General features: G+C 58.0%; 1 protein-coding gene and 1 long non-coding RNA gene across 2 annotated transcripts; both read right to left on the bottom strand.

Moving 5' to 3' along the window:
- Positions 1–939: 939 nt before the first annotated feature.
- On the bottom strand, positions 940–25,915 carry LOC133264636 (histone-lysine N-methyltransferase 2B-like). The gene is made up of 20 exons (XM_061444467.1): positions 25,761–25,915; positions 25,129–25,205; positions 24,014–24,096; positions 23,833–23,924; positions 22,740–22,877; positions 21,043–21,201; positions 19,642–19,762; positions 18,722–18,800; positions 17,864–18,000; positions 17,148–17,276; positions 15,479–16,622; positions 15,223–15,291; positions 14,712–14,764; positions 14,426–14,548; positions 6,143–6,217; positions 4,492–4,675; positions 3,551–3,661; positions 3,154–3,237; positions 2,451–2,580; positions 940–1,221 (listed from the first exon to the last, which is right to left on the bottom strand). Exons 1-20 carry the CDS (start codon positions 25,881–25,883, stop codon positions 946–948), a joined length of 3,387 nt encoding a protein of 1,128 aa, XP_061300451.1. The 5' UTR covers positions 25,884–25,915; the 3' UTR covers positions 940–945.
- LOC133264633 (uncharacterized) lies at positions 14,524–15,267 on the bottom strand. Its single transcript, XR_009741726.1, has 3 exons — positions 15,223–15,267; positions 14,712–14,764; positions 14,524–14,548 (listed from the first exon to the last, which is right to left on the bottom strand). It is a non-coding gene; the product is annotated as an uncharacterized LOC133264633 (long non-coding RNA).
- Positions 25,916–27,758: the final 1,843 nt, after the last annotated feature.

The following is a 27,758-nucleotide window of genomic DNA, read 5'->3' as shown; positions in this document are numbered from 1 at the left end:
TCCCCATTACCTCCCATTGACTCCAGATCATCACCGTTGCCTATAGACATCTTTAAGACCCCACAACTACGTCCAGATCCCATCTCCATCACTTGCAGGTATCTCAAGGCCATCGAGCCCACCTCCGTATCTCCTCCCCACTACCTCCCATTGACTCCAGATCATCACCGTTGCCTATAGACATCTTTAAGACCCCATAACTGCCTTTAGATCCCATCTCCATCACTTGCAGGTATCTCAAGGCCATCGAGCCCACCTCCGTATCTCCTCCCCATTACCTCCCATTGACTCCAGATCATCACCGTTGCCTATAGACATCTTTAAGACCCCACAACTACGTCCAGATCCCATCTCCATCACTTGCAGGTACCTCAAGGCCATCGAGCCCACCTCCGTATCTCCTCCCCATTACCTCCCATTGACTCCAGATCATCACCGTTGCCTATAGACATCTTTAAGACCCCATAACTGCCTTTAGATCCCATCTCCATCACTTGCAGGCATCTCAAGGCCATCGAGCCCACCTCCATATCTCCTACCCATTACTTCCCATTGACTCCAGATCATCACCGTTGCCTACAGATATCTTTAAGACCCCACAACTACGTCCAGATCCCATCTCTATCACTTGTAGGTATCTCAAGGCCATCGAGCCCACCTCCGTATCTCCTCCCCATTACCTCCCATTGACTCCAGATCATCACCGTTGCCTATAGACATCTTTAGTACCCCATAACTACATCCAGATCCCATCTCCATCACTTGCAGGTATCTCAAGGCCATCGAGCCCACCTCCGTATCTCCTCCCCACTACCTCCCATTGACTCCAGATCATCACCGTTGCCTATAGACATCTTTAGTACCCCATAACTACATCCAGATCCCATCTCCGTCTCTCCCCATTGCCCCCCACCCACCCCCCCCCCAACCCAGCCCCGCTGCCCCTCAGTTGAGGAAGCGCCGGCATCGGCGGGCGCCGCAGTTGCAGGGCAGCTTGGCAGCGGGCTCCTCGATGGGGAACTTGTAGTCGTAGGTGAGCTCCTCGCCGCGCAGGATGCGGCGCAGCGCGAAGATGACGATGTGCTTGGCGCCCTCCACCTGGATCACCCGCGAGTAGCAGTTGGGCTCGCAGGAGTGGTTGATGAACCGCGCCGCGCTGCCGTGCATCGTGGCGTCCACCACCTCCGCCGCGTCCATGCGGAACATGTAGCACCCGATGCCCTGTCACGGGGAGGGGGTTAGGGGGAGATATGGGGCTTGGGGGGGGTTGTGGGGATTGGGGTAACTTATGGGGCTGGGGGGGAAGCTATGGGGATGGGGGTGATGGGGGAGAGCTGTGGGGATGGGGGTAACTTATGGGGCTGGAGGGGAGTTATGGGGATGGGGAGGTTGTGGGGATGGGGAGAGAGTTATAGGGATGGGGAGGGAGCTATGGGGCTGGGGAGGGAGTTATAGGGATGGGGAGGGAGCTATGGGGCTGGGGAGGTTGTGAGGCTGGGGAAGGAGTTAAGGGGCTAGGGAGGGAGTTACGGGGCTGGGGAGGGAGTTATGGGGCTAGGGGGAGAGTTATGGGGCTGGGTTGGAGTTTCGGGGCCTGGGAGGTTGTGGGGCTGAAAAGGGAGCTATGGAGCTGGGGGGGAGCTATGGGGATGGGGGTGATGGGGATGGGGGAGAGCTATGGGGGTAGGGGTAACATATGGGGCTGGGGGGGGTGTGGGGATGGGGGTAACTTGTGGGGCTGAGGAGGGAGTTATGGGGCTGGGGAGGTTGTGGGGCTGGGGAAGTTGCGAGGCTGCGGAGGGAGTTAAGGGGCTATGGAAGGAGTTATGGGGATGGGGGTGATGGGGATGGGGGAGAGCTATGGGGGTAGGGGTAACATATGGGGCTGGGGGGGGGTGTGGGGATGGGGGTAACTTGTGGGGCTGAGGAGGGAGTTATGGGGCTGGGGAGGTTGTGGGGCTGGGGAAGTTGCGAGGCTGCGGAGGGAGTTAAGGGGCTATGGAAGGAGTTATGGGGCTGGGGAGGGAGTTATGGGGCTAGAGGGAGAGTTATGGGGCTGGGGGTAACTTGCGGGGCTGGGGGGGAGTTATGGGACTGGGGAGGTTGTGGAGCTGCAGAGGGAGCTATGGAGCTGGAGGGGGGACCTATGGGGATGGGGAGGGAGTTATGGGGCTGGGGGGGAGTTATGGGGCTGGGTAGGTGACTATGGGGCTGGAGACGTCATTCTCATGGTATCCTCAATGCGTCCCAAATGACATCTCTATGGTGTCCCTATGGCGCCCCTTTAGTATCCCCAAGGCACTGTTATGGGTCCCTCTATAGGGCTCTCTGTGGGTCCTGCTATGGGGTGCTATGGGGCTCTCTATGGGTCCCTCCATGGGGCTCTCTATGGGTCCCTCTATGGGGCTCTCCATGGGTCCCTCTATGGGTCGCTGTGGGGCAGGCCCCACCTTGCTGTCGTAGAACTTCTCCCTCTTGTCGGTGAGCACGGAGCGCACGACGATGCCCGAGTACTCGATCACCATCTCCCCGGCCTCGATGTTCCGCTTGCAGAACAGGCCCCGGCCGTGGATGGCCGAGCTGGAGGGCACGGCACCCATTGGCACCCATTGGTATGCACTGGCACCCGCTGGGACCCACTGACACCCATTGGGACCCATTGGTACCCACTGACACCCATTGGTACGCACTGGCACCCATCGGGACCCATTGACTCCATTGGCACCCATTGGTACGCATTGGCACCCATTGGGACACATTGGCACCCATTGACACCCATTGGGACCCACTGACACCCATTGGTACCCATTGACCCCATTGGCACCCATTACCTCCACTGGCAACCATTGACCCCATTGACACCCATTGGCACCCATTGATACCCATTGGCAGCTATTCTTACCCATTGACCCCCATTGACCCCATTCACCCCCACTGACCCCACTGGCACCCATTCACACCCATTGACCCCATTGACTTCACTGCACTCACTGACGCCATAGACTCCCATTGGCACCCATTGACCCCATTCCCACCCATTGACCCCCAATGCCACCCATTGACCCCATTGACACCCACTAACACCCATTGACCCCAATGACACCCATTGACACCCATTGACCCCATTGGCACCCATCACCCCCGTGCCCTCACCGATAGACCCCGACCGCCTCCTTCGCCGTTCTCTTGAGGTGCCGGAAGCGCATGGCCATGGGCAGCTCCAGGCTGGTGGCACGGCTGGGGGCGGGGTCAGGGCACCCAAAGGTGCTCCGACCCCCAACCAGCACCCATGGGTGCCCCTGACCCCAACCCCCACCCATGGGTGCCCCCAACCCCAACCACCACTCATGGGTGCCTCCGACCCCAACCACCACCCATGGGTGCCTCTGACCCCAACCAGCACCCATGGGTGCCCCGACCCCAACCCCTACCCATGGGTGCCCCCAACCCCAATCCCCACTATGGGTGCAGGGGGCACCCATGGGTCCTCCCAACCCCAACCCCCCCCCCCCCCAAACTATGGGTGCAGGGGGCACCCATGGGTGCTCACCGTGTGGGTTTGAGCTGCACCTCGTCCTCCTCGTCCTCACGGGGGGGGGGCCCCTCGGGCAGGGTGCGGTGCTGGGATGCCAGGAAGCTGAACATGTCGAAGGTGCATTTGCTATGGGGGGGGGGGAAAGGGTGGGGGGGTCACAATGGGGCACCCATGGGTGCTGGGGGGCACCTAGGGGGTGCCCCAAGGGTGCTGGTACAATGGTGGAGGTGGATGGAAGGGAATAGGTACACATTGAGGGGCACTGATGCCCATTGGCACTGACACCCACTGAAACCCATTGATGCCCATTGACACCCATTAATACCCATTGATCCCCACTGACTCCCACTAACACCCATTGGCACCCACTGACTCCCATTGCCCCCCACTGCCCCCACTCAGTCCCATAACCCCCACTGATACCCACTGACCCCCACTGATACCCATTGGCACCCATTGATCCCCATGACTCCCACTGCCCCCCATTGATACCCATAGCCCCCGTTGACTCCCACTGCCCCCCACTGCGCCCACTCAGTCCCATAGCCCCCATTGACTCCCACTGATACCCATAGCCCACATTGACACCCACTGACCCCCACTGATACCCATTGATCCCCATTGACACCCATTGACACCCATTGATACCCATAGCCCACATTGACACCCACTGACCCCCACTGATACCCATTGATCCCCATTGACACCCATTGATACCCATAGCCCCCACTGACACCCACTGACCCCCACTGATACCCATTGATCCCCACTGACTCCCATTGATACCCATAGCCCCCACTGACACCCACTGACCTCCACTGATACCCATTGGCACCCACTGACTCCCATTGACACCTGCTGACTCCCACTGACCCCCATAGCCTCCACTGACTCCCATTGACACCCATTACCCCCACTGACACCCACTGACTCCCATTACCCCCGCTGGCACCCACCGCAGGTAGAGCTCGGCGCGGGCGCAGCCGGAGGGGTTGTGGGGGGGGCTGTGGGGGGGGCCCCGCTCCCGGCGCGGGTGGTACCGGAAGCGGTACCGGGAGCAGGAGCCAGCGCCCGGGAGCTGCTCCAGCAGGAAGACGACGGCGTCGTGGTGCATGCCCAGCACCCGCAGCCCGCTCATCCCTGCACGGCACCCAGGACACCCGTCGGCACCCATCGACACCCAGCGGCACCCATCGGCACCGACTGGCACCCATCGGTAACCACTGACATCCATTGACACACAGCGGCACCCATCGGCACCGACTGGCACCCATCGGTAACCACTGACATCCATTGACACCCACCGGCACCCATCGACACCCAGCGGCACCCATCGGTAACCATTGACATCCATTGACACCCATCGGCACCCATTGGCACCCATCGGTAACCACTGACATCCATTGACACCCAGCGGCACCCATCGACACCCAGCGGCACCCATCAGCACCGACTGGCACCCATCGGTAACCACTGACATCCATTGACACACAGCGGCACCCATCGACACCCAGCGGCACCCATCGGCACCGACTGGCACCCATCGGTAACCACTGACATCCATTGACACACAGCGGCACCCATCGGCACCGACTGGCACCCATCGGTAACCACTGACATCCATTGACACCCACCGGCACCCATCGACACCCAGCGGCACCCAGCGGCACCGACTGGCACCCATCGGTAACCACTGACATCCATTGACACCCATCGGCACCCATCAACACCCAGCGGCACCCATCGGCACTGACTGGCACCCATCGGTAACCACTGACATCCATTCACACCCATCGGCACCCAGGACACCCGTCGGCACCCATCGACACCCAGTGGCACCCAGCGGCACCGACTGGCACCCGTCAGCACCCATCAGCACCCATCGGTAACCACTGACATCCATCGACACCCGTCGGCACCCATCGACACCCAGCAGCACCCATCGGTAACCACTGACATCCACTGACACCCATCGGTACCGACTGGCACCCAGCGGCACCCATCGGCACCCATCGACACCCACCCTTACCCATCGGCACCCATCAGCTCACATCGGCACCCATTGGTTCCCTTCAGCACCCACTGGTACCCATTGGTAAGCACTGACATCCATTCATACCCACTGACACCCATTGGTAACCACTGACTCCCATCGGCACCCATCAGCATCCACTGACATCCATTTGCACCCACTGATAACCATTGACACCCATCGGCACCCATCAGCACCCACTGACATCCACTGACACCCATTGGTAACCATTGGCACCCAGCGGCACCCATTGGTACCCACTGACATCCACTGGTACCCATTAACACTCATTGGTACCCACTGTCATCCACTGACACCCATTGATATCCACTGATACCCACTGGCACCCATGGGTGTCAGCGACAATCATCAGCAACCCCGGCTATCAACTGCACCCACCAGCATCTATGGGTGTCAACAGCACCCATCAGCACCCATGGCTGTCAGCAGCACCCACCACAACCATTCAGCACCCATGGGTGTCAGAGACAACCATCAGCACCCATCAGCACCCATTGGTGTCAATGGCACCCATCGGCACCCATAGGGGTTGGGGGAGATGGGGGGGCACCCACCGGCGAACGAGAGCTGCTTGAGCCGGGCCTTGGCGCGCGCCTCCTGCACCTGCTCCAGCACCGCGGCCCAGGCCCCTGCACCAGCATGGAGCCGTGAGTATGACCCCGCATCCCATAATACCCCGCATCCCATAATACCTCACATCCCATAATACCCTGCATCCCATAATACCCCGCATCCCATAATACCCCGCATCCCATCCCTGTATCCCACATCCCATAATACCCCACATCCCATAATACCCCACATCCCATAATACCCCACATCCCATAATACCCCGCATCCCATAATACCCCGCATCCCATAATACCCCACATCCCATAATATCCCACATCCCATAATACCCCACATCCCATAATATCCCTCATCCCATCCCTGGATCCCATTATCCCTGCACCCCACTGGATCCCACCCCTCTATCCCATCGGATCCCATTATCCCACCCCTCTATCCCATCGGATCCCATTATCCCACCCCTCTATCCCATCGGATCCCATTATCCCACCCCTCTATCCCATTGGATCCCATTATCCCATCCCTCTATCCCATTCGATCCCATTATCCCACCCCTCTATCCCATTGGATCCCATTATCCCATCCCTCTATCCCATCGGATCCCATTATCCCACCCCTCTATCCCATTGGATCCCATTATCCCATCCCTCTATCCCATTCGATCCCATTATCCCACCCCTCTATCCCATTGGATCCCATTATCCCATCCCTCTATCCCATTGGATCCCATTATCCCACCCCTCTATCCCATTGGATCCCATTATCCCACCCCTCTATCCCATTGGATCCCATTATCTCACCCCTCTATCCCATTGGATCCCATTATCCCACCCCTCTATCCCATTGGATCCCATTATCCCACCCCTCTATCCCATTGGATCCCATTATCCCATCCCTCTATCCCACTGGATCCCATTATCCCATCCCTCTATCCCATTGGATCCCATTATCCCACCCCTCTATCCCATTTGATCCCATTATCTCACCCCTCTATCCCATTGGATCCCATTATCCCACCCCTCTATCCCATCGGATCCCATTATCCCATCCCTCTATCCCATTCGATCCCATTATCCCACCCCTCTATCCCATTGGATCCCATTATCCCATCCCTCTATCCCATCGGATCCCATTATCCCACCCCTCTATCCCATTGGATCCCATTATCCCATCCCTCTATCCCATTCGATCCCATTATCCCACCCCTCTATCCCATTGGATCCCATTATCCCATCCCTCTATCCCATTGGATCCCATTATCCCACCCCTCTATCCCATTGGATCCCATTATCCCACCCCTCTATCCCATTGGATCCCATTATCTCACCCCTCTATCCCATTGGATCCCATTATCCCACCCCTCTATCCCATTGGATCCCATTATCCCACCCCTCTATCCCATTGGATCCCATTATCCCATCCCTCTATCCCACTGGATCCCATTATCCCATCCCTCTATCCCATTGGATCCCATTATCCCACCCCTCTATCCCATTTGATCCCATTATCTCACCCCTCTATCCCATTGGATCCCATTATCCCACCCCTCTATCCCATCGGATCCCATTATCCCACCCCTCTATCCCATTGGATCCCATTATCCCATCCCTCTATCCCATTCGATCCCATTATCCCACCCCTCTATCCCATTGGATCCCATTATCCCATCCCTCTATCCCATCGGATCCCATTATCCCACCCCTCTATCCCATTGGATCCCATTATCCCATCCCTCTATCCCATTCGATCCCATTATCCCACCCCTCTATCCCATTGGATCCCATTATCCCACCCCTCTATCCCATTGGATCCCATTATCCCATCCCTCTATCCCACTGGATCCCATTATCCCACCCCTCTATCCCATTTGATCCCATTATCTCACCCCTCTATCCCATTGGATCCCATTATCCCACCCCTCTATCCCATTGGATCCCATTATCCCACCCCTCTATCCCATTGGATCCCATTATCCCATCCCTCTATCCCACTGGATCCCATTATCTCACCCCTCTATCCCATTGGATCCCATTATCCCACCCCTCTATCCCATTGGATCCCATTATCCCACCCCTCTATCCCATTGGATCCCATTATCCCATCCCTCTATCCCACTGGATCCCATTATCCCATCCCTCTATCCCATTGGATCCCATTATCCCACCCCTCTATCCCATCGGATCCCATTATCCCACCCCTCTATCCCATTGGATCCCATTATCCCATCCCTCTATCCCATTCGATCCCATTATCCCACCCCTCTATCCCATTGGATCCCATTATCCCATCCCTCTATCCCATTGGATCCCATTATCCCACCCCTCTATCCCATTGGATCCCATTATCCCACCCCTCTATCCCATTTGATCCCATTATCTCACCCCTCTATCCCATTGGATCCCATTATCCCACCCCTCTATCCCATTGGATCCCATTATCCCACCCCTCTATCCCATCGGATCCCATTATCCCATCCCTCTATCCCACTGGATCCCATTATCCCATCCCTCTATCCCATTGGATCCCATTATCCCACCCCTCTATCCCATTTGATCCCATTATCTCACCCCTCTATCCCATTGGATCCCATTATCCCACCCCTCTATCCCATTGGATCCCATTATCCCATCCCTCTATCCCACTGGATCCCATTATCCCATCCCTCTATCCCATTGGATCCCATTATCCCATCCCTCTATCCCATTCGATCCCATTATCCCACCCCTCTATCCCATTTGATCCCATTATCCCATCCCTCTATCCCATTCGATCCCATTATCCCACCCCTCTATTCCATTGGATCCCATTATCCCATCCCTCTATCCCATTGGATCCCATTATCCCACCCCTCTATCCCATTTGATCCCATTATCTCACCCCTCTATCCCATTGGATCCCATTATCCCACCCCTCTATCCCATTGGATCCCATTATCCCACCCCTCTATCCCATCGGATCCCATTATCCCATCCCTCTATCCCACTGGATCCCATTATCCCATCCCTCTATCCCATTGGATCCCATTATCCCACCCCTCTATCCCATTTGATCCCATTATCTCACCCCTCTATCCCATTTGATCCCATTATCCCACCCCTCTATCCCATTGGATCCCATTATCCCATCCCTCTATCCCATCGGATCCCATTATCCCACCCCTCTATCCCCATTGGATCCCATTATCCCATCCCTCTATCCCATTGGATCCCATTATCCCACCCCTCTATCCCATTTGATCCCATTATCCCATCCCTCTATCCCATTGGATCCCATTATCCCACCCCTCTATCCCATCGGATCCCATTATCCCATCCCTCTATCCCACTGGATCCCATTATCCCATCCCTCTATCCCATTGGATCCCATTATCCCACCCCTCTATCCCATTTGATCCCATTATCTCACCCCTCTATCCCATTGGATCCCATTATCCCACCCCTCTATCCCATTGGATCCCATTATCCCACCCCTCTATCCCATTGGATCCCATTATCCCATCCCTCTATCCCACTGGATCCCATTATCCCATCCCTCTATCCCATTGGATCCCATTATCCCACCCCTCTATCCCATTGGATCCCATTATCCCATCCCTCTATCCCATTGGATCCCATTATCCCACCCCTCTATCCCATTGGATCCCATTATCCCACCCCTCTATCCCATTTGATCCCATTATCTCACCCCTCTATCCCATTGGATCCCATTATCCCACCCCTCTATCCCACTGGATCCCATTATCCCATCCCTCTATCCCATCGGATCCCATTATCCCATCCCTCTATCCCACTGGATCCCATTATCCCATCCCTCTATCCCATCGGATCCCATTATCCCACCCCTCTATCCCATCGGATCCCATTATCCCACCCCTCTATCCCATTGGATCCCATTATCCCACCCCTCTATCCCATTGGATTCCATTATCCCACCCCTCTATCCCATCGGATCCCATTATCCCACCCCTCTATCCCATTGGATCCCATTATCCCACCCCTCTATCCCATTTGATCCCATTATCTCACCCCTCTATCCCATTGGATCCCATTATCCCACCCCTCTATCCCATTTGATCCCATTATCTCACCCCTCTATCCCATTGGATCCCATTATCCCACCCCTCTATCCCATTGGATCCCATTATCCCACCCCTCTATCCCATTGGATCCCATTATCCCATCCCTCTATCCCACTGGATCCCATTATCCCATCCCTCTATCCCATTGGATCCCATTATCCCATCCCTCTATCCCATTCGATCCCATTATCCCACCCCTCTATCCCATTGGATCCCATTATCCCATCCCTCTATCCCATCGGATCCCATTATCCCACCCCTCTATCCCATTGGATCCCATTATCCCATCCCTCTATCCCATTCGATCCCATTATCCCACCCCTCTATCCCATTGGATCCCATTATCCCACCCCTCTATCCCATTGGATCCCATTATCCCATCCCTCTATCCCACTGGATCCCATTATCCCACCCCTCTATCCCATTTGATCCCATTATCTCACCCCTCTATCCCATTGGATCCCATTATCCCACCCCTCTATCCCATTGGATCCCATTATCCCACCCCTCTATCCCATTGGATCCCATTATCCCATCCCTCTATCCCACTGGATCCCATTATCTCACCCCTCTATCCCATTGGATCCCATTATCCCACCCCTCTATCCCATTGGATCCCATTATCCCACCCCTCTATCCCATTGGATCCCATTATCCCATCCCTCTATCCCACTGGATCCCATTATCCCATCCCTCTATCCCATTGGATCCCATTATCCCACCCCTCTATCCCATCGGATCCCATTATCCCACCCCTCTATCCCATTGGATCCCATTATCCCATCCCTCTATCCCATTCGATCCCATTATCCCACCCCTCTATCCCATTGGATCCCATTATCCCATCCCTCTATCCCATTGGATCCCATTATCCCACCCCTCTATCCCATTGGATCCCATTATCCCACCCCTCTATCCCATTTGATCCCATTATCTCACCCCTCTATCCCATTGGATCCCATTATCCCACCCCTCTATCCCATTGGATCCCATTATCCCACCCCTCTATCCCATCGGATCCCATTATCCCATCCCTCTATCCCACTGGATCCCATTATCCCATCCCTCTATCCCATTGGATCCCATTATCCCACCCCTCTATCCCATTTGATCCCATTATCTCACCCCTCTATCCCATTGGATCCCATTATCCCACCCCTCTATCCCATTGGATCCCATTATCCCATCCCTCTATCCCACTGGATCCCATTATCCCATCCCTCTATCCCATTGGATCCCATTATCCCATCCCTCTATCCCATTCGATCCCATTATCCCACCCCTCTATCCCATTGGATCCCATTATCCCATCCCTCTATCCCATTGGATCCCATTATCCACCCCTCTATCCCATTGGATCCCATTATCCCACCCCTCTATCCCATTTGATCCCATTATCTCACCCCTCTATCCCATTGGATCCCATTATCCCACCCCTCTATCCCATTGGATCCCATTATCCCACCCCTCTATCCCATCGGATCCCATTATCCCATCCCTCTATTCCACTGGATCCCATTATCCCATCCCTCTATCCCATTGGATCCCATTATCCCACCCCTCTATCCCATTTGATCCCATTATCTCACCCCTCTATCCATTTGATCCCATTATCCCACCCCTCTATCCCATTGGATCCCATTATCCCATCCCTCTATCCCATCGGATCCCATTATCCCACCCCTCTATCCCATTGGATCCCATTATCCCATCCCTCTATCCCATTGGATCCCATTATCCCACCCCTCTATCCCATTGGATCCCATTATCCCATCCCTCTATCCCATTGGATCCCATTATCCCACCCCTCTATCCCATTGGATCCCATTATCCCACCCCTCTATCCCATCGGATCCCATTATCCCATCCCTCTATCCCACTGGATCCCATTATCCCATCCCTCTATCCCATTGGATCCCATTATCCCACCCCTCTATCCCATTTGATCCCATTATCTCACCCCTCTATCCCATTGGATCCCATTATCCCACCCCTCTATCCCATTGGATCCCATTATCCCACCCCTCTATCCCATTGGATCCCATTATCCCATCCCTCTATCCCACTGGATCCCATTATCCCATCCCTCTATCCCATTGGATCCCATTATCCCACCCCTCTATCCCATTGGATCCCATTATCCCATCCCTCTATCCCATTGGATCCCATTATCCCACCCCTCTATCCCATTGGATCCCATTATCCCACCCCTCTATCCCATTTGATCCCATTATCTCACCCCTCTATCCCATTGGATCCCATTATCCCACCCCTCTATCCCACTGGATCCCATTATCCCATCCCTCTATCCCATCGGATCCCATTATCCCATCCCTCTATCCCACTGGATCCCATTATCCCATCCCTCTATCCCATCGGATCCCATTATCCCACCCCTCTATCCCATCGGATCCCATTATCCCACCCCTCTATCCCATTGGATCCCATTATCCCACCCCTCTATCCCATTGGATTCCATTATCCCACCCCTCTATCCCATCGGATCCCATTATCCCACCCCTCTATCCCATTGGATCCCATTATCCCACCCCTCTATCCCATTTGATCCCATTATCTCACCCCTCTATCCCATTGGATCCCATTATCCCACCCCTCTATCCCATTTGATCCCATTATCTCACCCCTCTATCCCATTGGATCCCATTATCCCACCCCTCTATCCCATTGGATCCCATTATCCCACCCCTCTATCCCATTGGATCCCATTATCCCATCCCTCTATCCCACTGGATCCCATTATCCCATCCCTCTATCCCATTGGATCCCATTATCCCATCCCTCTATCCCATTCGATCCCATTATCCCACCCCTCTATCCCATTTGATCCCATTATCCCATCCCTCTATCCCATTCGATCCCATTATCCCACCCCTCTATCCCATCGGATCCCATTATCCCATCCCTCTATCCCATTGGATCCCATTATCCCACCCCTCTATCCCATTGGATCCCATTATCCCACCCCTCTATCCCATTTGATCCCATTATCCCACCCCTCTATCCCATTTGATCCCATTATCTCACCCCTCTATCCCATTGGATCCCATTATCCCACCCCTCTATCCCATTGGATCCCATTATCCGACCCCTCTATCCCATCGGATCCCATTATCCCATCCCTCTATCCCACTGGATCCCATTATCCCATCCCTCTATCCCATTGGATCCCATTATCCCACCCCTCTATCCCATTTGATCCCATTATCTCACCCCTCTATCCCATTGGATCCCATTATCCCACCCCTCTATCCCATTGGATCCCATTATCCCACCCCTCTATCCCATTGGATCCCATTATCCCATCCCTCTATCCCACTGGATCCCATTATCCCATCCCTCTATCCCATTGGATCCCATTATCCCACCCCTCTATCCCATCGGATCCCATTATCCCACCCCTCTATCCCATTGGATCCCATTATCCCACCCCTCTATCCCATTGGATCCCATTATCCCATCCCTCTATCCCACTGGATCCCATTATCCCACCCCTCTATCCCATTGGATCCCATTATCCCACCCCTCTATCCCATTGGATCCCATTATCCCACCCCTCTATCCCATTGGATCCCATTATCCCTGCACCCCACTGGATCCCACCGCTCTATCCCATTGGATCCCATTATCCCTCCACCCCACTGGATCCCACCCCTCTATCCCATTGGATCCCATTAACCCATCCCTGGATCCCATTGGCTCCCACTATTCCCATCTCCCATTGGATCCCAGTATCCTACCCTCCCATTGGCTCCCACCATCCCGCCCTCCCATTGGCTCCCACCATCCCGCTCTCCCATTGGCTCCCACCATCCCGCCCTCCCGTTGGCTCCCACCATCCCGCTCTCCCACTGGCTCCCACCATCCCGCTCTCCCATTGGCCCCCACCATCCCGCTCTCCCATTGGCTCCCACCATCCCGCTCTCCCATTGGCTCCCACCATCCTGCTCTCCCATTGGCTCCCACCATCCCGCTCTCCCATTGGCTCCCACCATCCCGCTCTCCCATTGGCTCCCACCATCCCGCTCTCCCACTGGCTCCCACCATCCCGCTCTCCCATTGGCTCCCACCATCCCGCTCTCCCATTGGCTCCCACCATCCCGCTCTCCCATTGGCCCCCACCATCCCGCTCTCCCATTGGCTCCCACCATCCCGCTCTCCCATTGGCTACCCTCGATGGAGGCCGCCGTCACCCTGAGCCCGTCCTCGCTGCTGATCTCGAAGCAGAGACGGGGGCGCCCTGGGGGGGGGAGGGGCCCCTCTGGGGGCGGGGCCTCATCCTCTGAGCTGGCACCTATGGGTGGGGGGCACCCATGGGTGAGGGGCACCCATGGGTGCTCCCATAGCAACCGAACCCCCCCATAGGATGTGATGGGGGCACCCATGGGTGCTCCCATAAGGACCTCCCCCCCCCTCCCCCCATAGGGTGCAATGGGGCACCCATGGGTGCTCCTTACCTGCACAGGCGGCCCAGGGGGGGTCCAGGACGGTGTCGCTTGTGGGGGGGGACCTGTGGGGAGACAAAGGGGGGTGGGGGCTATGGATGGGTGCTATGGGTGCTGGGTGCTATGGATGGGCACTATGGATGATGGGTGCTATAGATAATGGGTGCTATAGATGGGTGCTATGGATAATGGGTGCTAAAGATGATGGGTGCTATGGGTAATAGGTGCTATGAATGGATGCTATAGATGATGGGTGCTATAGATGGGTGCTATGGATAATGAGTGCTAAAGATGATGGGTGCTATGAAGGGTGCTATAGGTGGGTGCTATAGATGGGTGCTGTGGGTGCTGGGTGCCATGGATGAGTGCTATAGATGGGTGCTGGGTGCCATGGATGAGTGCTACAGATGGGTGCTATAGATGGGTGCTGGGTACCATAGATGGGTGCTATAGATGGGTGCTATGGGTGCTGGGTGCAATGGATGGGTGCTATGGGTGCTGGGTGCCACAGATGGGTGCTCACCCAAAGCTGCCGCCGTCACTCAACTCCTCGGGCTCCTCTTTGATGCTCGCTTCGGGGTCCCCCATGGCCCTGTGGGTGCAGCGCAGCACCCATGGGTGCTCCTGAGGGTGCCAATGGGGCACCCATAGGTGTCAATGGGGCCCACGGGGCCAACCAGGACCACCCCCACGCACACACAATGAGCACCCATAGGCCCCACCAGGTGCCCCTCCCGCCTCCCACTGGCACCCATGGGTGCTGCGGGCCCGATCCTTACCTCGCATCCATCTCCTCCTCGCCTCCGTCCCCATGGGCCCCAATGGGCTCCATCCGGGCCCGTTTGGGTGCTCCAGCACCCATGGGGTCCCCGGGGCGCTTGGGTGGCCACGGGGGCACCCAATGGGCCCCATTGTCCCCTACGGAGGCGGTGCACCCATGGGTGCCATTGGGGTGGGTGGCGGCGGCGTCTCCTCTATGGGTGCTGTCCCATTGGGTGCTATGGGCATCATGGCCATGGGTGCCATCTTGATGGGTGTCGTCCCATTGGGTGCTATGGGCGTCGTGGCCATGGGTGCTGTCCTCTCGATGGGTGCCGTCCCATTGGGTGCTATGGGCCTCGTGGCCGTGGGTGCCGTCCTCTCGATGGGTGCCGTCCCATTGGGTGCCGCCTCCATCCCCCTTGGGGGGCACCCATTGGGTGCCCCCGTCCCCATTGACCCCTTGGGTGCCATTGGCCGCCATGCTCTTGAGGACGAAGTCCACGAGCTCAGAGGGGAGGTGCTCCGTGGGTGCTGGCCCCAGAGGGGCACCCATGGGTGCCCCCCCACCCTTGTCCCCATCGTCCACCCCATCCAATTGGTCAATGTGGGGCGACGGGGGGGCGGGGCAAGGGGCCGGGGGGGGCCGGGCCACCACGGTGCGGCTGAAGTGGACATAGGGGTCCCGATGGGTGCCCCCCCGATGGGTGCCCCCATTGGCACCCACGTCCTCGTCCTCGCTGCTGTCACCCATGGGTGCCCCCCCCAGGAGGGCGCTGAGGGCCAATGGGGACAACGGGGGAGGGCCCATGGGTGACGATGGGCTCGGTCCATTGGGTGATGCTGGGCCCATAGGCGATGGGTGCCCCATAGGCGATGCTGGTCCCATAGGCGATGGGTGCTCATTGGGTGCTGCTGGATCCATGGGTGACGACGGCCTTGACGTTGAGCTTGGTCCATTCGGCGCCATTGATCCATTGGGTGCCATTGACCCATTGGGTGTCCCGTTGGGTGTCCCGTTGGGCGCCACTGACCCATTGGGTGCCCCATTGGGCCAGCGCTGGGGGGCACCCATGGGTGCCAGGGTCCTGCGGGCCCGGCGGGGGGGGGGGAACTCGGGGTCCCCAACGGTCAGGATGTGACGGGGGACGGGGGGGGCGCTGCCTGCGGGGGGGGGGAACACAAGGGGGGTCAATGGGGCAGCCCCATAGCACCCATTGCCCCCCACTGCCCCCACAGCACCCATTGCCCCCCATTGCCCCCATAGCACCCATTGCCTCCATAGCACCCCTACCACCCATAGCACCCATGGCCCCCATTACCCCCCATTACCTCCATTGCCCCCAAAGCCAACATTAGCCCCATTGACCCAGTTACCCCCATAGCACCCATAGCCCCTATAGCACCCATTGACCCAATTACCCCCATAGCCCCTATAGCACCCATTGACCCCATAGCCCCTATAGCACCCATTGACCCAATTACCCCTATAGCACCCATTGACCCAATTACCCCCATAGCCCCTATAGCACCCATTGACCCCATAGCCCCTATAGCACCCATTGACCCAATTACCCCTATAGCACCCATTGACCCAATTACCCCCATAGCCCCTATAGCACCCACTGCCCCCATAGCACCCATAGCCCCTATAGCACCCATTGACCCAATTACCCCCATAGCACCCACCGGGGGATGGGAGGGGCCTGGATGAGGTCCCCGTTGGGGGTCTCCGGGTGGGGTGGGGGCTGGGGGTGCCCCAAGCTCCTTCTGGGCCCCCCCCCGCAATGGGGCTGGGGGGGGACCCTGGGGTGGGACCTGTGGGGAGAAAGGGGGGGTTAAAGGGGGCACCCATAGGGATCAATGGGGTGGCCATAGGGATCAACGTGGCAGCCATGGGGATCAATGGGGTGGCCATGGGGATCAATGGGGCACCCATAGGGATCAATGGGGTCTTCATAGGGATCAATGGGGCACCCATAGGGATCAATAGGGCATCCATAGGGATCAACAGGGCAGCCATGGGGATCAATGGGGCGGCCATGGGGTGGAATGGGATGGCCTTGGGGATCAATGGGGCACGCATAGGCCTCAATGAGGCGACCATGGGGGGTGATGGGGTGGCCATGGGGGGCAATGGGTCACCCATAGGGATCAATGGGGCAGCCATGGGGCGCTATGGGGCAGCCATGGGGCGCTATGGGGCAGCCATGGGGCGGCCATGGGGCGCTATGGGGCGCTATGGGGCAGCCATGGGGCGCTATGGGGCAGCCATGGGGGGGCCATGGGGCGCTATGGGGCAGCCATGGGGCGGGCATGGGGTGCTATGGGGCGGCCATGGGGCGCTATGGGTCACCCACAGGGATCAATGGGGCGGCCATGGGGCGCTATGGGGCGCGCCGTACCGTGGGCGATGGTGCGGTTGATGTCGGGGGGGCGGGGCCGGGCGCCCCCCTCCCCCCCCGGCGCCTGCTCCAGGATGCGGCAGCGGTACCAGCACCGGCGCCGCGCGTCCCGCGTGCTCCAGTAGAGGCGCCAGCACCTGCCCAGGACGGACCGGTCAGAACCAGTATGGGACCAGTATGGACCGGTTAGAACCGGTATGGACCGGTTAGAACCAGTATGGACCAGTTAGAACCAGTATAGACCAGTTAGAACCAGTATAGACCAGTTAGAACCAGTATGGACCAGTTAGAACCGGTATGGACCAGTTAGAACCAGTATGGACCAGTTAGAACCGGTATGGACCAGTTAGAACCAGTATAGACCAGTTAGAACCAGTATAGACCAGTTAGAACCGGTATGGACCAGTTAGAACCAGTATAGACCAGTTAGAACCAGTATAGACCAGTTAGAACCGGTATGGACCAGTTAGAACCAGTATGGACCAGTTAGAACCAGTATAGACCAGTTAGAACCAGTATAGACCAGTTAGAACCGGTATGGACCAGTTAGAACCAGGACGGACCAGTTAGAACCAGTATGAACCATCCCCCACCAGACTCCCATCCCCCCCTCCCCACCCCTCCCCCACCCCTCCCCTCCCCCCTCCCCCCACCCCCCCGCCCCTCCTCCCCCCTCCCCTCCCCCTCCCTCACTGGTATCCCACAGGGTACAGCCTCCCCTCCCCCCCCCCTCCCCCCCCCTCCCCTCCCCCCCCCCTCCCCTCCCCTCCCTCACTGGTATCCCACAGGGAACAGCCTCCCCTCCCCCTCCCCTCCCCCACCCCCTCCCCTCCCCCCCCTCCCCTCCCCCTCCCTCACTGGTATCCCACAGGGAACAGCCTCCCGTCGCGCTCCGACAGCTCCGTCAGCGCCCCCAGGCTGTCGATGCGGATGGAGCCTGCGGGAACCCCCCGTCAGCACCCATGGGTGCCCCACATGGAGCCCTATGGGTGCCCCATTGAACCCTATGGGTGCCCCACTGAACCCTACGGGTGCCCCATTGAACCCTACGGGTGCCCCACTGAACCCTACGGGTGCCCCATTGAACCCTACGGGTGCCCCACTGAACCCTACGGGTGCCCCACTGAACCCTATGGGTGCCCCATTGAAACCTGTGGGTGCCCCACTGAACCCTATGGGTGCCCCACTGAACCCTATGGGTGCCCCACGGAACCCTATGGGTGCCCCACTGAACCCTATGGGTGCCCCACTGAACCCTATGGGTGGCCCACATGGAGCCCTATGGGTGCCCCATTGAACCCTATGGGTGCCCCACTGACCCCTATGGGTGCCCCACTGAACCCTACGGGTGCCCCATTGAACCCTACAGGTGCCCCATTGAACCCTATGGGTGCCCCACTGAACCCTATGGGTGCCCCACTGAACCCTATGGGTGCCCCCCCAGCACCCAGAGGACCCCCCCGAGCTCCCATGGGTGCCCCCTAGGCCCATTTAACCCCCCATAGGACCCCCCCAGCACCCATAGAACACCCCCATAAGCACCCATAGGACCCCACCCCAGCACCCATAGAACCCCCATAAGCACCCATAGGACCCCACCCCAGCACCCATAGAACCCCCATAAGCACCCATAGGACCCCACCCCAGCACCCATAGAACCCCCATAAGCACCCATAGGACCCCACCCCAGCACCCATAGAACCCCCATAAGCACCCACAGGACCCCCCCCCAGCACCCATAGGTGCCCCCCCCCCCAGCACCCATGGGTGCTGCTGACCGATCATCATGTGCACGGCCTCGGGCTCCAGCCCCCCCAGGAACTTCCTCTTGAGGCTCAGGCCCCCGAAGTCCACCAGGACCCGGCGCAGCACCGCAAAGCCCTCATCCTGCACCAGCGCCTGCGGACCCATAGGGACCCATGGAGACCCATAGAGACCCAGGGAGACACATAGGGACCCATAGAGACCCATAGAGACACATAGAGACACATAGAGACCCCATAGAGACCCCATAGAGACACATAGGGACCCATAGAGACACATAGGGACCCATAGAGACCCATAGAGACCCATGGAGACCCATAGAGACCCATAGAGACCCATAGAGACACATAGGGACACATAGAGACCCCATAGAGACCCATAGAGATCCATAGAGACCCATAGAGACCCATAGAGACCCCATAGGGACCCATAGAGACACATAGAGACACATAGAGACACATAGAGACCCCATAGGGACCCATAGAGACACATAGAGACACATAGAGACACATAGAGACCCCATAGAGACCCCATAGAGACCCCATAGAGACACATAGGGACCCATAGAGACCCATAGAGACCCATGGAGACACATAGAGACCCATAGAGACACATAGGGACACATAGAGACCCATAGAGACCCATAGAGACACATAGGGACCCATAGAGACACATAGAGACCCATAGAGACCCATAGAGACCCATAGAGACCCATAGAGACACATAGAGACACATAGAGACACATAGGGACACATAGAGAACCATAGGGACCCATAGGGACACATAGAGACCCCGTAGAGACCCACAGGGACCCATAGAGACCCCATAGAGACCCATAGGGACCCCATAGAGACCCACAGGGACCCATAGAGACCCCATAGAGACCCATAGGGACCCCATAGACACCCATAGGAACCCCATAGAGACCCATACAGACCCATAGAGACCCACAGGGACCCCACAGACACCCCATAGAGCCCCATAGAGCCCCACAGACACCCCATAGACACCCCATAGAGCCCCACAGACACCCCATAGCGCCCCATAGCGCCCCACATGGCCCCAGAGCTCACGGCAGGGTCCCGCAGGCGCGTGTGCCGCTGGCAGAAGACCCTCTTGTTGACCCATAGAGCCCCACAAACACCCCATAGACACCCCATAGAGCCCCACAGACACCCCATAGAGCCCCATAGAGCCCCACAGACACCCCATAGAGCCCCACAGACACCCCATAGCGCCCCATAGCGCCCCACATGGCCCCAGAGCTCACGGCAGGGTCCCGCAGGCGCGCGTGCCGCTGGCAGAAGACCCTCTTGTTGACCCATAGAGCCCCACAAACACCCCACAGACACCCCATAGAGCCCCACAGACACCCCATAGAGCCCCATAGCGCCCCACATGGCCCCAGAGCTCACGGCAGGGTCCCGCAGGCGCGCGTGCCGCTGGCAGAAGACCCTCTTGTCGCGCTGGAAGGCGGCGCGGCGCCGCCGGGCGCACATGAAGTGGAAGTTGGCGAGGCAGGCGGCCAGGCAGCACCCAACAGTGGCCCCGGGGCGCCCACAGTGCTCACAGCGCTGGGGGGGGGACATGGGCGTCAGGGGCACCCATGGGTGCTGCATTGGGAACCATGGATACAGCAGTGGTACCCATGGGTGCTGCTGAGCATCCTTGGGTACAGCAGTGGTACCCATGGATATAGTGGTGGTAACCATGGATACAGCAGTGGTACCCATGGGTGCTGCTGAGCATCCTTAGGTACAGCAGTGGTAACCATGGATACAGCAGTGGTAACCATGGATATAGTGGTGGTAACCATGGATACAGCAATGGTACCCATGGGTGCTGCTGAGCATCCTTGGGTACAGCAGTGGTAACCATGGATATAGTGGTGGTAACCATGGATACAGCAGTGGTAACCACGGATACAGCAGTGGTAACCATGGATACAGCAGTGGTAACCATGGGTACAGCAGTGGTAACCATGGATACAGCAGTGGTACCATGGGTGCTGCTGAGCATCCTTGGGTACAGCAGTGGTAACCATGGATATAGTGGTGGTAACCATGGGTGCTGCATTGGTAACCATGGATACAGCAGTGGTAACCATGGGTGCTGCACTGGTACCCATGGATACAGCAGTGGTAACCATGGATACAGCAGTGGTAACCATGGATACAGCAGTGGTACCCATGGGTGCTGCATTGGGAACCATGGGTACAGCAGTGGTACCCATGGATGCTCACTGGTCCCCATGGATGCATCCTCAGATACATCACCCATATACCCCCCCCAGCACCCATGTACCACCCCATAGCCCTCATATACCCCCCCATAGCACCCATGTATCACCCCACACCACCCATATACCCCCCATAGGACCCATATACCCCCCCCAGCACCCATACACCCCCCATAGCCCCCATTTACCACCCCATAGCACCCACTGAACACCCCACAGCACCCATTGAACACCCCAATAGCCCCCATTTACCACCCCATAGCACCCATTGAACACCCCATAGCCCCCATTTAACACCCCAATAGCCCCCATTTACCACCCCATAGCACCCATTAAACACCCCAATAGCCCCCATTTACCACCCCATAGCCCCCATTGAACAGCCCCACAGCCCCCACTGAACACCCCATAGCCCCCATTTACCACCCCATAGCCCCCATTTACCACCCCATAGCACCCATTTATCACCCCATAGCCCCCATTTATCACCCCACAGCCCCCATTGAACACCCCACAGCCCCCATTTGTCACCCCATAGCACCCATTTACCACCCCATAGCCCCCATTTACCACCCCATAGCCCCCATTTATCATCCCACAGCCCCCATTGAACACCCCACAGCACCCATTTATCACCCCATAGCCCCCATTTATCACCCCACAGCCCCATTGAACACCCCATAGCCCCCATTTATCACCCCATAGCCCCCATTTACCACCCCATAGCCCCCATTTACCACCCCATAGCCCCCATCTACCACCCCATAGCCCCCATCTACCACCCCATAGCACCCATTGAACACCCCATAGCACCCATTTACCACCCCATAGCCCCCACTGAACACCCCCCCCGTGGCACCCATGGGTGCTGACCATCTGGCGCCCGCGGGCCACGGCGGCGTGCACGTTGCGCAGGGTCCCGTCGCCCTCCTCGAAGACCTCAGCCGACCACAGGGCGCAGTTCACGTGGGTCCACTCGTTCTGCCCGATGTAGAGCAGCCGGCCCTCGTCCTGCAGCAGCACCCACAGCACCCAATGGCACCCAGAGCACCCATCGGTACCCACTGGAACCCACTGCACCCATCGGTACCCACTGGTATCCATTGGAACCCATTGGCACCCATTGCACCCATCGGTACCCACTGGTATCCATTGGAACCCATTGGCACCCATTGCACCCATCGGTACCCATTGGAACCCACTGCACCCATCGGTACCCACTGGTATCCACTGGAACCCATCGGCACCCATTGCACCCATCGGTACCCACTGGTATCCATTGGAACCCATCGGCACCCATTGCACCCATCGGTACCCATTGGAACCCAGAGCACCCATCGGTACCCACTGGAACCCATAGCACCCATGGGCATCCATTGGAACCCATCGGCACCCATAGCACCCATTGATACCCACTGATACCCATTGGAACCCATAGCACCCATTGGCATCCACTGGTACCCATTGGAACCCATTGGCACCCAGAGCACCCAATGGCATCCATTGGTACCCACTGGAACCCATCAGCACCCATTGACACCCACTGGCACCCACTGATCCCCATTGGAACCCACTGGCGCCCATAGCACCCATTGGCATCCACTGGTACCCATTGGCATCCATTGATACCCATTGGAACCCATAGCACCCATTGGTACCCACTGATACCCACTGGCACCCATAGCACCCATTGATATCCATTGGGACCCAGAGCACCCATTGGTACCCATTGGCACCGACAGCACCCAGAGCACCCAACGGCACCCAATTGCACCCACTGGCACCCAGAGCACCTCCCGGTATCCACCGATACCCATTGGTATTCCATTGGAACCCACTGACACCCACGGCACCCATAGCACCCATTGGCATCCACTGACACCCATGGGCACCCATTGACCCCCACTGACACCCATTGGTATCCATTAGCACCCGTTGCCCCCCACAGCACCCATGGGTGCCCTACCTGGCAGGGCGCGTCCCCGCACTGCAGGCACAGGGCGCACTGGCGATCGTCCTCCCCTCCCCCATTGGGCACCGCAGGCTCCGCCCCTTCCTCTATGGGGGGGGAGGGGCTTCAGTGGGGGGGGGGGGGAGGGGTCCCAGCCCAGCAGGGGGCGCCCCGAGGGGCACCCATGGGTGCTCACCGGGGGGGGGCAGGGGGGGCTCCGGCCGCCATTGGGCGTACGTGTGGTCGGGGGAGGGGGGCAGCACGGCGTGGGGCAGGCGGCTGTGGGGGGAGAGCGGTCAGCACCCAAAATCACCCAAAATCACCCCAAAATCACCCCAAATCACCCCAAAATCACCCAAATCACCCCAAAATCACCCAAAATCACCCAAATCACCCCAAAATCACCCAAATCACCCCAAAATAGCATCAAAAACTGCCGAATCACCCCAAAATCACCCCAAAATCACCCAAATCACCCCGAATCACCCCAAAATAGCTTCAAAATCACCCCAAATCACCCCAAAATAGCATCAAAATCACCCAAATCACCCCAAAATAGCATCAAAATCACCCAAATCACCCCAAAATCACCCCAAAATAGCTTCAAAATCACCCCAAATCACCCCAAAATAGCATCAAAATCACCCAAATCACCCCAAAATCACCCCAAAATAGCTTCAAATCACCCCAAATCACCCCAAAATAGCATCAAAATCACCCCAAATCACCCCAAAATAGCATCAAAATCACCCCAAATCACCCCGAATCACCCCAAAATAGCATCAAAATCACCCAAAATCACCCCAAAATAGCATCAAAATCACCCAAATCACCCCGAATCACCCCAAAATAGCATCAAAATCACCCAAAATCACCCCAAAATAGCATCAAAATCACCCAAATCACCCCGAATCACCCCAAAATAGCTTCAAAATCACCCAAAATCACCCCATTGGCACCCATCAGCACCCATCGACACCCATCGACACCCATCGTCACCCATCATCACCCATCAGCACCCATCGACACCCATCAGCACCCATTGGTACCCATCAGCACCCATCAGCACCCATCGACACCCATCGACACCCATCATCACCCATCATCACCCATCAGCACCCATCAACACCCATCAGCACCCATCAGCACCCATCAGCACCCATTGGTACCCATCAGCACCCATCAACACCCATCAGCACCCATCGACACCCATCGACACCCATCGTCACCCATCATCACGCATCAGCACCCATCAACACCCATCAGCACCCATCAGCACCCATCAGCACCCATCAGCACCCATTGACTCACTCAGGGTCCCCGTCCCCGGGCGGGCGCCAGCGCTTGGGGTCCCGGATGTCGAAGCAGGGGAAGGCTCCGAGCATGAGCTATGGGGCAGGGGCACCCATGGGTGCTCCATTGACCCCTGTGGGTGCCCCACTGCCCCTTATGGGTGCTCCACTCACCCCTATGGGTGCCCCACTGCCCCCTATGGGTGCTCCACTCACCCCTATGGGTGCCCCACTGCCCCCTATGGGTGCCCCACTGCCACCTATGGGTGCCCCACTGCCCCTTATGGGTGCTCCACTCACCCCTATGGGTGCCCCACTGCCCCTTATGGGTGCTCCACTCACCCCTATGGGTGCCCCACTGCCCCCTATGGGTGCTCCACTCACCCCTATGGGTGCCCCACTGCCCCCTATGGGTGCTCCACTCACCCCTATGGGTGCCCCACTGCCACCTATGGGTGCTCCACTCACCCCTTTGGGTGCCCCACTGCCCCCTATGGGTGCCCCACTGCCCCTTATGGGTGCTCCACTCACCCCTATGGGTGCCCCACTGTCCCCTATGGGTGCCCCATTACCCCCCGTGGGTGCCCCCCCCACTCCATAGCGCCCATGGCTGCCCCCCCCACCCCATAGCACCCATGGGTGCCCCCATACCTGGATGAAGAGCTCGCGGGCGCCGTCGCTTATGGGGCTGCCCCCCATGGGTGCCCCCACCCGCAGCAGCACCCCAATGACGTCCTGGCTGAAGTCCTGCTGCAGAGCACCCATAGAACCCATATAACCCCCAGAGCACCCATAGAGCACCCATGTAACCCCCATAGCACCCCCACAACCCCATAGCACCCACATAACCCCATAGCACCCACATAACCCCATAGCACCCATACAAACCCCGTAATACCCACAGGACCCATATAACCCCCATAGCACCCCCACAGCACCCATGGGACCCATATAACTCCATAGCACCCATACAACCCCATAGCACCCATATAACCCACATAATCCCTATAGCACCCATATAACCCGCACAGCACCCATATGACTCCCACAACCCCTCCATTCAATAGCACCCATGGGAACCCCACACACACATAGCACCCATGGGTGCCCTCCCCCCCCTCCCCCCCCCTCCCCCCCATAGCACCTATGGTTCCCCCCCCACCATAGCACCCATAGGTGCCCCCCCAATAGCACCCATGGGTGCCCCCTCACCACGGAGTCGTAGTGGCCTCCTTCCAGCAGCTCCCGATGGCTCCCAGGTCGCAGGGGCCTGGGTGCAGCTTCACCCCCCCCCCGGGGGGGCACTGGGGGAGGGTCAGCACCCATGGGTGCCCCCCACCCCATTGGGTGCCCCCCCAACCCCAATGGGTGCCCCCCACCCCATTGGGTGCTCCTCATCCCCAATGTGAACCCCCGACTCCATTGGGTGCCCCCCATCCCCAATGGGTGCCCCCCACCCCATTGGGTGATCGCCATCCCCAATGGGTACCCCCGACCTCATTGGGTGCCCCCCATCCCCAATGGGTGCCCCCCACCCCATTGGGTGCCCCCCATCCCCAATGGGTGCCCCCCACCCCATTGGGTGATCGCCATCCCCAATGGGTACCCCCGACCTCATTGGGTGCCCCCCATCCCCAATGGGTGCCCCCCACCCCATTGGGTGCCCCCCATCCCCAATGGGTGCCCCCGACCCCATTGGGTGCCCCCGACCCCATTGGGTGCCCCCCATCCCCAATGGGTATCCCCCACCCCATTGAGTGCCCCCAACCCTATTGAGTGGCCCCCCCTGTCGGGTGCCCCCCACCCATGGGTGTCACCCACCCCTATTGGGTGTCACCCACCCCCATTGGGTTCCCCCCACCACATTGGGTGCCCCCCCCATGGGTGCCCCCCACCCATGGGTGCCCCGGTACCTGATGGCAGTGGCTGAGGGGGGGCCCATGGGGGAGCGCAGGAGCGCGCCCAGGATGCGCCGCAGCGCCCCCTGCAGGGCCCCGCCCCCATCGGCACCCGGAGCCGCCTCCGCCTCTGGGGGGAGAGAGCACCCATTGACACCCATTGACACCCATTGAGACCCATTGACACCCACTGACACCCATTGAGACCCATTGACATCCATTGAGACCCATTGACACCCATTGACATCCATTGACATCCATTGACATCCATTGACACCCATTGACACCCATTGAGACCCATTGACACCCATTGACATCCATTGACACCCATTGAGACCCATTGAGACCCATTGAGATCCATTGAGACCCATTGACACCCATTGACACCCATTGAGACCCACTGAGACCCATTGAGACCCATTGAGACCCACTGACATCCATTGAGACCCACTGACACCCATTGACACCCATTGGCACCCATTGACCCCCACTGACACCCATTGACACCCTTTGATACCCATTGACACCCACTGATACCCAGTGGCACCCATTGATACCCACTGATACCCATTGATACCCATTGACACCCACTGATACCCATTGGCACCCATTGACCCCCACTGACCCCCACTGAGACCCATTGATGCCCCCCATTGACCCCATAGCACCCACTGACACCCACTGCACCCATTGACACCCATAGCACCGACACCCATAGCCCCCCGACACCCATAGCACCCACTGACACCCA

The sequence above is a fragment of the Pezoporus flaviventris genome, unplaced genomic scaffold (assembly GCF_033815535.1).
Source record: "Pezoporus flaviventris isolate CSIRO_AGI_PZ_B2104156 unplaced genomic scaffold, CSIRO_AGI_Pfla_v1 ptg000900l, whole genome shotgun sequence".
In the NCBI taxonomy this organism is placed as follows: Eukaryota; Metazoa; Chordata; class Aves; order Psittaciformes; family Psittacidae; genus Pezoporus; species Pezoporus flaviventris.
Note: the sequence above shows the minus strand (reverse complement) of the source record. Positions and strands in the feature narration are given on the sequence as shown.